General features: G+C 51.7%; 1 protein-coding gene across 1 annotated transcript in view; it reads right to left on the bottom strand.

Annotated features, from left to right (window-relative positions):
* The window catches only part of CACNA1S (calcium voltage-gated channel subunit alpha1 S), a 73,114-nt gene extending 57,197 nt beyond the window's left edge, over positions 1–15,917 (bottom strand). Inside the window, exons 1-2 of the mRNA XM_032136480.2 lie at positions 15,679–15,917; positions 13,703–13,808 (exon numbers count right to left, since the gene is read on the bottom strand). Coding sequence (XP_031992371.1) covers positions 13,703–13,808; positions 15,679–15,830 — 258 coding nt within the window. The 5' untranslated portion in view covers positions 15,831–15,917. The remainder of the gene's footprint in view (positions 1–13,702; positions 13,809–15,678) is intronic.
* Positions 15,918–16,779: the final 862 nt, after the last annotated feature.

Here is a 16,779-nt window from a genome sequence, read left to right as displayed (position 1 = left end):
CACCGTGGGCAGCTGGGAGGCAGGAGATGTATGATGTGATGGTTCTCACCAGCTCTGCTGCTTTGGGCAAGTTCCTAAGCTTCTGTGAACCTCAGTTTCCTCATTCGTAAAACTGAGATAAGGAGAGCTACCTTGAAGGGTCATGGTGAGGATTAAATGGCACCTTGTGAGTAAGTGTCTACCCCTGCCTGGCATGCACCAAATGCTGAATACATCACAGCTATTCTTATGAGACACCTGGGCCCTTGGTGAAGGTCTGTTTTCTGCCTACACTGTGTTCTACTGGCTTCCATTATGTTCTATTGGTTTTCACAGAGCTGTTGTTTGATGTCGTGTCTGTGGGTGGTCACCAGGGCTTGGCTCTGACCCACCTCACACTCAATATGTTTGAAACGAAACTCCTCCTGATAAACCTGCTCTTTCTCATGTGTCCCTGTCTCAGCCAAAGACACTCAGTGGCCCAAGCCAGAAACCTCCAGGGTCTTTCTGGACTCCTCCTCCCTCTTACTCTCTCCAGGTCCCAGCGTCCTGCAGGTCCAGGCCATTCCAGCCCTACCATCTCCCGCATCCAGCTCCTCCTCTTTGACTGCCCCTGCCCTTGCGTGCCCTCCCCTGCCTGCAGTGGTCCACCGCCACCCACATCTCCTCCCCTGGGCCCTTCTCTATACAGACCTGGCTACTGCCTTGCTTGCAAGTTGACAATGGCTCCACAACACTTACCAGAAAAATCCAAATGCATTTCCGTGGCATGCAAGATCCTCCATAAATGACCCCTGCTGATCCCTCTGGCCTCGCCACCAGCCTGCTGGCCACCCCGTCAATCACATGGAATGACTATCAGGTCCCCTAGCTCTCTAGTTGCCCCAGCCTCCACCTTTGCTCATCCCGGCCCCTCTGCCTAGAGTGTCCCTGAGGCCCACTGCCCAAGTAGACCTCTTGCCTCTTACAACCTTCTGACCCCCCATAGGGAGCACCAGCTCTGGGTCCTCACTGTCCCCTATAACCCTGTGCTGCTCTTTGCTGCCTTCTGACAGACCACAGCTTCCTTGAGGCCATGTCATCCTCACATGTGTTCCTAACCGTGGGGATTCTCCATGGCTTCTCTGCCGCAAGAATAGGAGAGAGGTGACATTCCCCCATCAGTAATAGCATTTGGGCTTGGGGGCCAGGGTCACTCTCCAAAGAAGGCCTCTCGGAGTTGCTGCTGGTGGTAGGTGAGGGGAGGTTTTATGGCTTGAGAAAGCCCCACCAACTGGTGATTCTGTTGCCCTTCCCCCAGCGGTGTATGGTCCCCTGACACAGATGAAAATATTTTGGGCTCAGGGCTTCTGCCCTTGCTGTTCTCTCTGCCTGGAATGTTCTTCCCCAGATATCCTCATGACTCACTTTCTTCTTTCTTTCAGGGCCCAACTTGAAGGTCAGTTTATCACTGAGACCTTCCTGGCTCTCACCCCCTGACTGTCTATCTTCTTAGCCTGATTTGTTTTTCTTTTTAGCTGTTGTCAAAACTTGACTCGCTATGTATTTGTTAATTTATTTGACCCATCTTTCCTGACCTGAATATAACATCATTGAGAGCAGGGACTTAGCTCTGTTCACTGCTGTGTCAACTGCAACTAGAACAGTGCCTGAAAGTGCTGTGATGGAATGAAAGAACCAGTGTCCTGGGGCACTGCTGCTAGAGGTGCAGGCTGTGGGCAGGTGCGGCTGCACACCATCGCTATCACTCTGAGACGAGGTCAGTGTAGGCATTGAATAAGCATTTGGAAAATTCTATGGCAATCTGCAGCCACTTCCATGCATGTGGGTGGACTATAGACCATTCTGGGTTTGTCAAAGTCACATGGTGAATCCCAGCTGGCACACACACTTGAAGGGGTCCCACGCAGTAGGACCCTGTATCAGGCCATGATGGAGTAGAAATTAAAAATGACAAACTGTGGTCTTTCCCTATAAATCATCTGAGAAGCTGTGCCACAGAATGCATCATCCTGCCCTGCACACAGGAGGCTCCCAAGCTATGTTTGTTGAATAAATGAACAATGGAAAGTCACAGTTTCTGCTCACCTTCAAACCAGGTGCAGCCTTGGGATCTGCATTCTTAAGAAGAGACACTGGACCTCAGGCCCTGACCCCAGAACAGGAGGGCAGTGACTGTCCCTGACCCCCTGATCTCTGAGCTCAGGGGAGGACAGTGAGCTCGTCCGACTTTGTGAGGTGAGAGCTCCCTTACCTCAGCCCCCAACAAGGGCCTTTATTACTAAATGTCCCCTTCAAGGGAATTCTCGTCCTTCCATAGACAAACCTCTAACTGGTGCTCCCTGGGGCCACACTTAGCTGGTGGTTGGCCTGGTGTGTGACCTGTGATGCACAGGCCTTGCACCTGCTCCCAGGGGCATTGGAGCCAGGCACTCCCAGAGTCTTGGGCTGAAAAAAGCAGGGCTGGGACTGCACATCCCCTTACCCTCCCACTGCCTCTATTTTCAGGCTGAGTCTGCTATCTCCAAGGGTCAGCCAGTCCTGAATGCTTCTCCTCCCCTGGCTCGCATGGGGCTTTGTGAGAAGATGATGAGAATTGGTTGGGCTTTCCTCCAAACGGATCTGCCCAGCGCTAGTCTCCCTATCTGGGACCACAGAGGCAGCAGCTACCACACCTTCTTCCCCTGCAATCCTACCCCTAACACAGTGGCCTGGTCAGGACTGCAGGCTCCCGGGCTCCCCATGTGCCCCGCTGGAGGGTTCTGGGATCTACAGAGCTCACTGAAAGGACTTTACTGGGCTGGCCTGGGAAGGGGCTGGCAGAGGCAGGAAAGTGGCTGCAGTTGAAGGGCTCCTTGGGAAGGTGCACTGCCACTACATGACTGCCTGTCGCCTGGGCCTGAAAGTCTCCTTCCTTAGGATCAAGGCATGGTGACCTGCTCAGGCACAAATCTCACTGGGACAGGGAGGCATTGGACTCTTTAAGGCACGTGTGCTACAACGAGGCTAGGTGGATTTGGCTGAGGAGGAGGGAGCCCGGGGTGCTTGCAGGGAGCTCAGGCAGACATCCTCAAATGTCCCCTCCTTCTTAGGAACCTTACGGGAAGCTCTCCACACAGGCTTGGCAGGTGCTAGTATCAGAAGACAGTTTTACAATATTCATGATTGCTTTCCTCCCGGATTCCCTCACTTTCTTGTTCCCTTAAGCTGACAGCTAGGCTGGGCCCCCTTGCCTCAGGACTGGTTTGTGGCAGGTCCCCAGACTTTTGTTTTCCAAAGCCTGAGAATCACTACAACATTGGGAGGTCTCAGGGGTAGAGCTCACAGTTTGAAGGTGTGGCAGGATCTGGGAGGAGGTCCCGGGGCCCCCAAGAAAGCAGGACCCAACCTCGATTCCTGACTTAAGAAGGGTGCAGAGGACCTATGACCCTGTCACCTGAGCACTGCCTGAGACCCAGGGCCTGGGCACATTCCCCAGGCAGGCAGGATAACTGAAAGCACCAGAATAGCTGCAGTGATCCCTCTCCATCCCAGAGGGATATGCGCTCAGGATCCATGGAAAGTTGGTTCACAGGAAAAAATAAGTCATTTCTTGCACATCTCAGTTGTGGACGGAGGTTTGCTCCGGCTGTGCTGTTTTTCCTGTTTTGCAGAGGAGGGAAGTGAGACTTAGAGGGGAATGAGGTGTCTGCTAAAGGCAAGGAGGCCCTGCCTGCCGTGACTGAAGCAACAGCGTTTCTGGTAGGCCAGCCTGATGTGCTGGCCTGTATGGCCGCGCCGCACACTGGGTGTCCAGGGCCCTGGCGTCTCCACAACCACCTCAGCCTCCAGGTTTGGAAGATGACCTGCTGAGGAGTGAGGGAAGTGGCTATGTTTAGCCCAACAAACGCTCATCCAGATAGACGTAACTGGAACGGGTATCCCTTGCCATCCTACCTCTGTCTCAGGGGTGTCATTTCCCTCTTCCCTTCCCCGTATAGCACTTCCCTCACCAGGGAACCAAGCTCCCTCAGGTCTGGGCGGGCCAGACACACCAGGGCTGACTAGACAGAGGGACAATGGGGCTGAGGGTCCCAGTAGGGCTCTGTATGCTCAGGGTGAAGGGGGCTGGGAGAGAAAGGGAGACCAGTGCTGTCTTGGGTAATGAGGATAATAATAGCTAAGCTTTAGTAAGCACCCGCTTATGCACCGGGCCCTTTTCTGGCCACATGCATACATTTAATCCTCACTGAAACCTTATAAGGTAAGTACTTTTTTTTTTTTTTTGCCTTTTCAAGTTTTTATTTGTATACATTTTTGTATTAAAAAGAAAAATAATCATCACAGATTACAAAGGGCTAACGCAGGAATAGAAGAATGAATGAATCTCTTTAGGCTAGAAAGCGGATACTCTCAATAGTATTAATGTCATAATACAAGCTCATCCAAGCGTTTTACATTTCCTTTTTTAATGTCCTTTTACATGTGATGTCCTAGCATATAGTAAAGATCATGTACTATGGGTGTAAGATGGAAATTTCTCCACAAAGCCAGATAAGTTTTCCTCTCTAGTGAGAAATGGGCTATAATAAGGTCTTAAAAATTCTTATCTTCTCTGCCATGAACATGGCTGAAGGTGGACAGGCTGGGGGCTGGGGAAAATCCAAGGACCTTTCCACACAGGAGGTTCTCTGGGGTTCCATCCCGGAGGGTGTCACATAACCTGGATCACTCTACTCAGGCTTTTGACAAAAAACAACCCTCACCCTCCATAACTAGTCATCTTCCTTGCCCCTCCTCCTCACTTCCAGGGCCTTCTGAGCTCTATCTTTTGTAAAATCAATAACCAGGGAAGAGGAAAAAAAAAGCTAGGATGGAACAAAAGTAAAACGTTTAGCAACTTTGACACAGAGGCTCAGCACCTCCACCTGAGCTGCTGGGGTCCCAGCTGGGGCAGGGCCGGGTTGCCCTCCTCTACTGGTAATGCGTCTGCTCCCAGGTGCAGGAGAGGGTGAGAGAGACCCGCACCTTTCAGGGCTGAGGCACACAGACCTTCTGATGTCTGATGTCCAAAGTTTGTGCTGGCATGGACCAACCTTGGGAGCATGCAGGATGAACAGGGGGATCTGGGCAAGCTGCTGCTTTGTGTCTCAGGACTTGGAGCCCCATGGGAGGATGGTGGGTGTGAGGTGGCCAGCCCCAATGGCCCCTGCCATGACAGCGACATTGGTCCTCAATTCAAGTGTCTTCAGAAAGTGAAGATGTAAACTACCCTTTGCAACATTAGCTGCTGACACGTCCAAAAAAGAAAAGAAAAGAAAAGAACAAGAAGAAAAGAAAAAGCATCCCCCCTCCTCCACCAGCCTATATTGAGATGAAGCCCTCACATCTCTGCCCCAAAGGGGCTTCCTCTTTCAAGGATGTGAGTGAAGAAGACGGTAGCCCCCTGGCCTGGGAGTAAACTCTAGATAAGAACAGTCTTTCACCACACCCCAAGGCTTCCTCGTGCCTCCGAGCCCAGCAGAGGACAAACACTGAGGTTTCTGTGGTGCTGGATACAGCACAGTGTGGTGTGACCTGAAGCCAAGAAAGGGGGAGGAGGGGGTCCTGGAGTCCAGTGCCTGGTGCAGTGTGGGGCAGGCTCCAGACTGGGCAGGGAAAGGCCTCGGATCCCAGTGTCTCAGCAGACGCCAGACGCTCTTCCTTGGTTCAAGGCGAATAGGTCACAGGAACTGAGATAGGCTTCCCACATACAACCACTGGGAGGGCAAAGGCAGGGAAGGGTACAGGCCAAAAACAATGAGGTGCCCAAGGTAAGGGGCAGGCTCTCGTCAGCCTGGGATACTGTCTCCTACTCCCAACCCTTGGGCCCAACAGAGGATCCAGTTGAAAAGGAGGGCCCAACACATTTCCATCAGCAAGCAACAGGACCACAAACTCTTCCGTGTTGCCCAGCTCCCGCTGAGAGGGGACATGCAGTCATACCCATACCCAACACGCATCCTGGTCTGTGCGGGGCAGTCCTTCATCATCCTCCCTAGCTTCTGACGACAGCCGACTGAGGTAAGTACTCTTATCCCATTTTACAGATGAGGAAGCCAAAGCACAGAGGGATTAATTTCTCCAGGATCACATAGCTACCAAGAGGCAGAGCCATGATATGTATAGACAGTTTGACTCCAGACTCCATGGTCTCAACCACCATGCCAGGCAGAGGGGAGAGAGAGAAACAGCATGCCCGGAACACCTGGGTACATTTGTCAGATCCCGCCCTCAATCCACTCCAGGTCTGTCTTTGCCCCCCGAGGCTTGGGTTCAGTGTGACTTCAGCTGTGGGCTGTTAGTGCTGGGAGGTCAGAGAAGGAAGGGAATGAACATTTATTGAGCAACTCCTGTGTGCCAGGTCAGACACGAGGTTGTTGCACTCATGGAGGTAACAGTCCTGAAAAGAAAGATATTGTGGACCAGCCTGACCAACATGGTGAAACCAGTCTCTACTAAAAACGAGGTTGTTGCACTCATGGATGTAACAGTCCTGAAAAGAAAGATACTGTGGACCAGCCTGACCAACATGGTGAAACCCATCTCTACTAAAAACAAAAAAAAAATTAGCCGGGTGTGGTGGCGTGTGCCTGTAGTCCCAGCTACTCGGGAGGCTGAGACAGGAGAATTGCTTGAACCTGGGAAGTGGAGGTTGCAGTGAGCTGAGGTCATGCCACTGCACTCCAGCCTGGGTGACAAAGTGAGACTTGGTCTCAAAAAAAAAAAAAAAAAAGAAAGAAAGAAAGATATTGTGGTCTGCTGTTCACAGATGAGGTAATGGAGGTTCAGAGAGTTTAGGAAGCTGCAAACCAAAGTCCAGATTGGAGGCAGGTTGGTTTGACTTGAGAGCCCGTCCCTTCCTGCGACTCCCCAGGGAGCTAGCACAGCTTGGGCAAAAGCTTTCCTCCAAGGCTTCTGTTGTTCAGCTATTACAGTGTCTGCAGCCCCTGTGCCTGGTGTGAAGGGGCATGGATTGGGATGGGCAAGGGGAGAAGCTAAGTGCCCTGAAAGGGGACCTGAGTTCTTGCAGCAGTGGGAGGACAGGCTCCCAGGTGGGTCTAAAATCCAGGCTTTCATTCATTTGCACAGACCCTTTTGGAGCACCGTCACTTCTCTGTACAGTGGCCCAGGCTCAAACCACCCTGTGCTCTGCAGGTCCTGGATCTCTAAGGGGTGAGGCCAGAGCTGTGGTCCTTCTGAGGCCCCAGCCTCTCCAGATGGCCAGGGGAATGGGCTGCTGGCCACAAGAGTTGGCGAGCGCATTCCAGACCCTATAAAAAGACAAACGCCCAGGCTGCCAGAGGCTTAGGCTCCAGCCTCGTGGAGGACACTGCAGCAACTTGAACCCCAGGAATGCGACAGGGGCCTGGTGGAGCCGGCTGATGCCTGAGGGGTAGGCAGCCGCCCTGCAGCCCAGGAGGGGCCAAATGGGCAGCCATCTTGCAGAGCTCGTCGGGCCCTGCCCTGCCCTGCCCTGCCCTCGAGGAGAGCAGGCACCATCTACTTAAGAAAAATCTAAATTATCCAGAACTTGGAAATAAAGCAAAGAAAGGATGCCATATCTTTGTAATATCATGTTGGAGCATTTTATAACAGGCCTGATCAAGGATTATCTAATTATCCAGGTCAGGGTTTCTCAACCTCAGCCCTAATGATATTTTGGTCTGGATACTTATTTGTTGGTGGGAGGGAGCCTGTCCTGTGCATTTCAGGGCCCCTGCCTCTACCCCACTAGATGCTAGCAGGATACATCTCCGCCCCTGCCCCTTCCCCTCACAATTCCAGTTGTTGCCAAATGTCCTCTGGGGCAGAACTACTTCCCCTCCCCAATCCCTTGAAAACCACTGACCTAGGAGGGAATGTAACTTTGTTTAGTTCTCGCTATTCTGTCCTCTAGAGATGCAAATGAATTCTGCCTGATAGGAAGATAACCCCAATGGTTAGAGCTTTATTGCCCTGTAGGACATTAACCAGCGTGGTATCTAACCTAGCAATCCTATTCCATCATTCTTTCTCCGGTATCATAACTTCTGCTCCTCCAATTCCCTTTAACCCAGCTTCACACGTCTGCTTGTTCTCTTTTGAGTTGAACTAATCTTTGATATGTGTTCCTTCGATATTTTACTCACAGTTGTGTTTTCACTTTTTGAACATCATACTTTGACATAGGATTGCTTTGAGGGCGAAATGAGATAATGTAGCAAAAGCAATCAGTTTTATCATGTCTGCCCAACAATTAGTAAGTCTGATGATTGTTTTTGCTTTTCCACATTGGTGCCCTCAGCCTGGCCTAGGCTGGAATGGTAACCCTGCCCAATAAAGGATGTAGGCCTGCCCACAGAGCCACCTGGGCATGTGCAGTGATCTAACCTCTCTGTGCTGCAGTTTACTCCTCTGTACAAATGAGAAAAATAAAAGTACCTGCCTCATGGGCATTCAGTGTGATGACACATATAAGGCATTAGAACAGTGACTGACGATATGCAAGCAATCGACAAATATTGAATGTCATTGTTGCTGCTGCTGCTGCTGATTTGCTGGAGGACTGGGGAGGGGTGACCAGGAAAGCCACTAAGAAAAGTTAGAGGTTTCAAGGAGAGAAGACACAGAGTTAAAGAGAAATCAGGGACAGATGATGGGCAGGGTGAAGAGGAATTCTTTACCTGAAATAATCCTTTGGCGTAACTGTTGGGGGTTAGACCCTTTGAATCTAGAAAACCTGGGGGTCTCTGTGACTATAGGCATTTTGGCTGGTGAGCCTGCTCTGTGACTCTGTGGGGCCTGCATGATCAAAGTTCCTTCTGTTGATAGATAAAGCACTACAACTTAGAAGGTCTTCACTTATCCAGCTACTTCTCTCAAGTATACAATATCATCCCCATTTTATAAAGGAAGAAACTGAGGGAACAGAAAGGTTACATAACTTGTCTAAAATCACACAGCTAGTATGTGAGTGGGCCTGGGCTCGAAAGCAGTTTCTAGCTCCAGAACCCACTTTTATAACCACCATGCCATAATGGGCTGATTTCAGAGCCCCGTGCCACTGTGACATCCCACGGTTGGCCAGGACATCAGCATCCTGGATCCTCCTCTTGCCACCCTCTGACCCGCTGCATATTCATTCCCAGGACCCCTTGCTCTCTCTGGGCCTCAGTTTCCTCTTCTGTTCAGGGAGGATCCTGGGCTTTCCCACTGACACAGAGCAGGCAGAGTCAGAGGGGTACCTCTAGCCCCAGGAAACCGGGGCCCCAAGTCTATCACCCTCAGCTAACGCTGGCAGAAGGGATACGGAGGGACACTGCCAAAGGAGCCTGTTCCCACAGACAGCAGTCACACCCCCGACCCTGCTCACACACACGGCAACCGAGGGAAGCCCTTCTTGCCCACAACCATCCCCGCCCCTGCCCCACCCAGCCAGTTTGGCATGTGCCAAAGTGAGGAAACTTCTGTCATAAAATGCTTGGACCTACAAATCCAATTGCCCGTCAGTGGACACAGGCACCTGTATCTCCACACATCTGAAGTCGAACTCACCACCTTCCTCCTCCCCACCCCCACCTGCAGTCTTGGTAAGTGATACTGCCATCTGCTCTGTCCCCTTCTGACACCCAAGTGTCATCCTCCCCCTCCCCCACACCTCCATCCCCACCTGCAATCCTCACCATGGATTCCACCTGGCAGGTCTTTCTTAAGGCCACCTCACAGCCATCTTTACCATCGCCAGTGCCTTGGCCCAGCCTCCCCTGTTTCCTGCCTGGATGACTTCCCTGGGCTCCCTGCCCCCTTCCCTGCTTCCCATCCCACCCCACGTCACCCCAATCCATGCTCCACATGGGGCCTGAGAGATTTTTCTAAATCCCCACCTGACCTCTCTGTCTCTTGCCTCCAGCCCTTTGCCCATGTGGCTTCCTCTGCCCAGAGTCCCCTCTCCCGCTTGGCCTTCTACAATGTGCTCCTTCACAGCCAGGCTACATAATGAGGGGCCCAGTACAAGTGAAAATGTGGGCCCCCATGTTCAAACAGTAGGAAATAAGTGCTGATGAAGGTACTAAATATAAAGCTTTTCCCTTTCTTTCAGCCCCTTTCTCAACCTACCGTGGTGTTTTTCATTGCTATTTGGTGTTGTGCAGGGCAAGTGCAGACTGTCACAAGCACCTCCTCCTAATCTTCCCCCTCCACCCTCAGCATCCCACAGCCCAACATCCTGTGCCCTGGCCAGAGGTGGAGGTGTGGAGCCAGGCATCTCCCCTTCACTCAGACCCACCACCTCAACCCATAGCGGACATCTGGCACCCAGGGATGTTGCAATCTCTGCTTCCTGGGAGACAATAAGTACCCAGAATCGGGGAGGGCCTTGGAGGCTCAACCTCATAGGTCATTTACTGAATGGACTGCAGCACTGTCAGCCCGGGGTGGAGACAACCAGAGCCATGTCCTTCCTGAGACACGGCCCTTCCCATTCTCCCACTCAGGGCTCTGCCAAGTGGCCCAGGACCCCAGAGGGCAAAACATCAAGCTGAGAGCCCCTCCTTAGAGGCAGGGAGATGGCAGAAGTCAGGATCTTGTGTAAGCCAAGGTTCCAAGCTTAAGGTGCATGTGCCATTGTCCCAATGCACTTCACTTACGAATCATAAATTCAAAGATAAAATTAATTAAAATTTCAATACTTTGACCACAGAGCATTCAACCCCAAATGTGGGGCCCTTCTCAGTGGGGGTCCTCTGGGACTGCATAGGTGGCACTTGTGTGAGCTGTCCCTGTCCTCAACCTTTAGGTCTCATGTTAAACATCCCACCCTTGGGGAAGCCTTCCTTATCTCAAGACTAGCTTAGGTTCTCTGTCAATATGCTACCATAATGTCTCCAGACCTTGAACCTTTCCCATTTCATTTTAACTACTTGTTTAATTGGTTTTATTATATTTACTTGTTTAATCCAGTGTAATGAAGCTCTGTGAAGATGGGAACTGTGTCTATTTGGTTCATAGTGATATCCCCAGTATGTGCCAGGGATGTGATAGACACTAAAGATACATTCGTTAAATGAATGAGAAAGTTCATGAATAATTAATCCTTAGGCCTCCTTTCTTGAAAGCTACGGATTATTCTGGATGACTGGAAAGACGCCAACCCTTCTCTGATACCTACAAAGCAGCCAATAGGGTGAGTGCCTACTGCCCCTTTCTACTCTGACTCCTCCCATCTCCCTCTTGCTGGGTTTTGTGGACACGAACAGTGAGGAACCCTGAGCTCGAAGCTGGCTCAGCGACCTTGGGTATCACTGACTTTCTCTGGGCTTCACAGTTAAGGGGTCAGATTAGGAGTCCTCACTGAACATTCATTTCCCATAGAGCTCTGACATGCCAGGTGGCATTTGCTGCTTTGGAAACATTTCCGATTAGGTTTCCAACTTCCAGGGAACTCATGATACTGTCTCTATGAACTCTAGGCCTAACCCAAGGTCTTGCAACTCCAGCCCACAAACTAAAGAAAAACACACACAGGACCACGTGAAACAGTTAAGGGAGCCAATTTTGTTTCAAGATGGCAGATGACATAGCCACTAAGATGTAATTTTATTTATTTATTTATTTTTTTTTTGAGACAGGGTCTCACTGTGTCACTCGGGCTGGAGTGCAGTGGCATGATCTTGGCTCACTGCAGCCTCGACCTCCTGGGCTCAAGGAATCCTCCCACTTCAGCCTCCCAAGTAGATGGAACTAGAGGTATGCACCACCAGACCTGGCTAATTTAACTTTTGTAGAGACGGGAGTCTCTCTATGTTGCCCAGGCTGGTCTCGAACTCCTGGATGTAAGCGATCTTCACATCTCAGCCTCTCAAAGTGCTGGGATTACAGGCGTGAGTCACTGCATCCAGCAAAGATGTAATTTAATATCCTCCAAGGTGGGGCAGAGTTTTTTTTTGCAAAAGTAGTCAATGTCGCAAGGAACTGAGGCCCAAAAATATGAAATCCTGAAGGGTGGGGCAGACCCAGAGCTCTCTCTGCATTCAGGGACATGGAGACTAACTCTATGATGTAGAATGCCCAGACTTTAAGAAATGCCTTCCTTGCCAGCAAAGGTGGCATTGGCCCTGCCAACATTTAATCCTACTCTCCTTCCACACTTGGGAGCTCAGAGTGTTTTCCCCTCATAGCAAGCACACATTTAGAATCCCAGCTTCCCATCAGCTCAAGATAGATTCCCATGGAAACCAGCATAAAGGAAAGGCAGAGATGTGTCAGGCCCTGGACACATGCAAATATGCCTCCTCTCTCCCGGGCCCTGCAGTTTCAGTGCAGGAAAAAAGCCCTGTTGAAAAGGTGGTTCCATTGTCCTGTCCCCTAGGGAGCCTGAGGCCACTGTTTCTAAGAGGGCTTCCCCTAGAAGTCTTTCTGCCGTCACCCACCACCTTGGCAACACAGCCTGTACAAGAGCAGGTTCTGGCTCGGCGTGGTGGCTCACACCTGTAATCGCAGCACTTTGGGAGGCCAAGACGGGTGGATCACCTGAGGTCAGGAGTTTGAGGCCAGCCTGGGCAACATGGCGAAACCCCATCTCAACTAAAAATACGAAAATTATCTGGGCATGGTGGCGGGTGCCTGTAATCCCAGCTACTTGGGAGGCTGAGGCGGGAGAATCACTTGAACCCAAGAGGCTGAGGTTGCAGTGAGCCGAGATCACACAGCCTGGGCAACAGAGTGAGACTCTGTCTCACAAAAAATAATAATAATAATAGAGAGGTTCTAAAGTCAGAGAGACCAAGCTGGAGGCCCTACCACAAGACTTGAACCTTGAACCTTTCCCATTTCATTTTAACTACTTGTTTAATTGGTTTTATTATATTTACTTGTTTAATCCAGTGTAATGAAGCTCTGTGAAGATGGGAACTGTGTCTATTTGAAATATTTGAAATATTTCAAATATGCCCAACCCTGGTGCTCAGAACCCACTTGACACAGCCCTCCCCTTCTCTCTGTCACTCCTTCCTCCCTTCCCCAAATAACCCAGATATTTTCATCATTCTGCCCCCCAGAGCAAATGCAAATGGGTAATGTACCTAAACTCTCTGAATATCAGTCTCCTTTGTCTTTTAAATGGGTCTAATAATGTTACTTACCCCACAGGAGTAGTTATAGGGATTAAATAATACAATAATGTAAAATATTTAGCACAAATCCTGGCATTTAATAAGCACTTACTAAATGCTGTTTTTATTATTAATTATCTATTGAGTAAGTAAGTCCCTGAACCTCTCTAGGCCTCAGTTTTCTCATCCATAAAACAGAATGAGGTGGGGAGGAGGTAGGACAGCCTAATTTTTGAATATCCCTTCCAGCCCTGGCATTTTATGGTTCCAGGTATGTGTTACTGATGGAGGGGTGAAGAGATGGTGGTATTATAAAACTCTAAAACATGTCCTTGCTTCAGATTCCTGGATAAAACTCTCCCATGAAGGCAAACTTAGTGAACACAAGTTTCTTATGAATTACATCTGGGGAAGGGAAATTAGCATTCAACCTCTGTGGCTCACTAGCTGACCTTACTAAGCCTCAGTTTCCACATCTGTCAAATGGAACCACTTTATGAGTTGGTTGTGAGGATTAAATGAGCACCATCCCCCAGAGCAGAGTCCACCAAGGGGGCCTCCCCAAGCCTGGGGCTGCAGGCCCGCAGGAAGGCGGATGGAAAGGCCAATCTTACCAGGCCGAGGTTCAGAGAGTTGTTGTCATCTTCCGGCATGGGCAGGTACACGGCCAGGGCCACACAGTTGGCAAAGATGGTGAGCAAGATGATCGTCTCGAAGGGCCTGGAGCCAGGGTTAAGGAGAGCCCTCGAGTGAGGCAAAGGCCTTACAGGGTTAAGGGGAAGAGGGCGCTGAGGGTCAGTCTAGACTGTGACTCTGATGCCAGGCTGGTGGACAGGCTCATGGACACTCGCCCACGCTGCTCCTTCCCTGAGCCCCTGCAGAGTACAATGAGGACCAGGTTCCTGCCTTGACATCTGGCTTCCTCTCCTCAGGAACAAGTCACTTTCATGTAGACTCCTTGGAATGGCAAAGGTCTGGTCCCTGGCTGAGGGCTCCTCAGCTTTAAGGCCTAGGGGATCTTCACACCGCTCCACTCTCAGTGCCTGTCCATGCCCTTGCCTGCTCCCAAGGAGCCATGACTTTCGCAGATTCTGACCAATCCGCAGAGGCTCACCCAGAAAAATGGCATGGGAGGGTAAGGGTTGATGCAGGGTAAGGTTGGGAACTCACTGAGTAGGACTGGGAACGGGGGATGGAGATGAACGCTGAATTTCCAGAGCCATGTGCGCATGCCGGTGTGCACGTGCTCACACCTGTCACACCTCACCCCTCCCAGACACACCCACCCCACCACAGCCATTTCCAGAGGGTAGCCCAGGCCCATGGCTTTCTCGACTTTCTGACCCATTAGGCAGCAAGTGTGGAAAGAGCTAGAGAAAGCAAGGGAGGAAGCGAGGGAGTTGTTTGGGGGCGGATGGGGAGGCATATTATGTAGATGGGCTTGACAGAAAAATCCCATTCTCTTCCCAGTAACCTCCAGTGTTTGAGAAAAGAGGAGGGCCACAGGGGCAGGGGGCTACGAGAGGGGAAGGCGCAGAGGAGCAGAGGATGGAGGAGAGGGAGAACCCACAGAGTAAACCTGATTGCAGAAGACAGGCAAGGAGGGGGCGCCTAGGAGGGTTTGATGTGGGCGATCCACCGCCTGGCCGAGAGCGGGTGAGGGGAACAGGGCTGACCCTGACCCCAAACTGTCTCTACTTGCCCCACGTTTGTCTTGTCCTTCCAGTTACCCCTCATTCTCTTTCCTTCCAGGGAACAGCTGGTGGGAGCCCAGCCTTCCAGAACTCTTCAGAAATATTTCAAATATGCCCGACCCTGGCGCTCAGAACCCACTTGACACAGCCCTCCCCTTCCCTCTGTCACTCCTTCCTCCCTTCCCCAAATAACCCAGATATTTTCATCATTCTGCCCCCCAGAGCAAATGCAAACATAGCATGAGTTTCAAAGTCCCTGTCCCTGGGGTGGCACGTCTGAGCTAGAACAACCAGGCTTGCTTGGCCTGTGTCTTGGAGCCACTCAGACCAGGCGTCTTTCAGACCCATTTCTCCCCTTGGCTCTGTCCTCAGCTGGGACCTGCCCCCAGAGGAAGCCTTCCCTCTACTCACCTCTGTCCGCTGTCACCCCCCACCCAACCCAAACAAGGGAGAGTTTTCTCAAAGAGGCCATCACATCTTTTTTTGGTCCCTATCCTATTCTAAAGTGAGGCTGGTGCTTCGAAAACCTAGTGGCACCCCATGACAATGTGGATTTGGGCACACCTGGGAACAGTCCCTACAAACAGGCCCCACCCATAGGTGGTCAGTAGGTGTCTCTGGTTGTCATGTAGGACTTGCGTGGCCCACTCAGGCCCAGGAAGCCCCACCAAGTCCTCCTCCTCTTCCTCTTTCTCCTCCTCCTCCTCTTCCTCCTCCTCCTCTCCTGCTTAGCGGAGGGCTCCTTCCCCCAGCTCCTCACTCAATTCTGTGAGTTCACCCCATGTCTAAGTGCCAGGCCTCCCTGGCCCTCCTGTAGGAAGTTTGTGCTCTGTGATCACCCCGAATCCCTCCCCCATGACGCACACTCCCCCCACGGCCCGGGCCCTGAAGGATACTTCCATTCTACGATGCTGATGCAGGCCTTCCTCAGGGGATTCTCCAGGGTCAGGCAGAACAAGGCCCTGGGTGGCCTTGGCAGAATCTCAGGAACCGGCTTCTTGGGCTGTTTCTTCCTCAGGCCTTCATCCTGGGGTGAGGACGGCTCCATGGCTTCCCTGGGAATCTGGCTTTCTCCTGCTCCCCCACCCCAGTGCCCTCTCTTCCCTGCGTCCCCAATGCCCCTGCCTTGGGGACTGGGCTGGCTGAGCCTGCCCTGCTGAGCCAGCCGGGGGGCGGGGGCAGGAGTGGGGGCAGGAGGATTACTCTCCCTGCTCCCAGCAAGTAAAATTAGCCTCCACTCGGCTCCCTGCTGCCGGGCCTGAGCTCCTGAGGCCAGGCAGCTGTCATTCCATCCAGCCCAGCCAGTGACTTCCCAGTCTGTTCCCTGAGGAGGGTGGGGGGTGGGGGGAAGAACTTACACACAGGCTTGGGATGGGGCAGGGGCAGTGGGAGAGGGAGACAGGATGGAAGTTTTCAAGCCTGGGGCAACAGAGGTCAGGAAGGGGTAACCTTGGATATGGAACCTCAAACTGCAGAGTGGCCCCCTCATGCCAAAATTAGGTTTCCCCCTCCTCAGCCCCATGACATTGTCTGGAGAAGGCACTGGGCAGCCTAAGTCAGGACAGTTCCACAGCACCCCCTACCCATCTCAGTATCTGCACCATCAGCCAAAACTCCCCAAGCATACCCTCAACCCACCCCCAAAGCAATCCCATGTCAGAGAAACAGTAAACCCCTCTCCAGTGGGCTGGAAGGCTTCCAGAACGACCCTGAGTATGCACACCTGTGGCATAGCACCTGTCTCACTGTGGAGCATCTACTGTGTATCTTTCTTCCCCACCTCCTCCCACCCCTACAGGTGTAAAGCTTGTGTGCTTTATCTCTGGGACTCTGGCCCCTTCTCTGCACAGTCCCCACATGTACTACGCTCCCTGTAAATGTTCAATGAGGCCAGGCATGGTGGCTCATGCCTGTAATCCCAACACTTTGGGAGGCTGAGGTGGGAGAATGGCTTGAGCTCAGGACTTCAAGACCAGCCGGGGCAACGTGGTGAAACT

This window comes from Hylobates moloch, unplaced genomic scaffold (genome assembly GCF_009828535.3).
Source record: "Hylobates moloch isolate HMO894 unplaced genomic scaffold, HMol_V3 SCAFFOLD_18, whole genome shotgun sequence".
In the NCBI taxonomy this organism is placed as follows: Eukaryota; Metazoa; Chordata; class Mammalia; order Primates; family Hylobatidae; genus Hylobates; species Hylobates moloch.
Note: the sequence above shows the minus strand (reverse complement) of the source record. Positions and strands in the feature narration are given on the sequence as shown.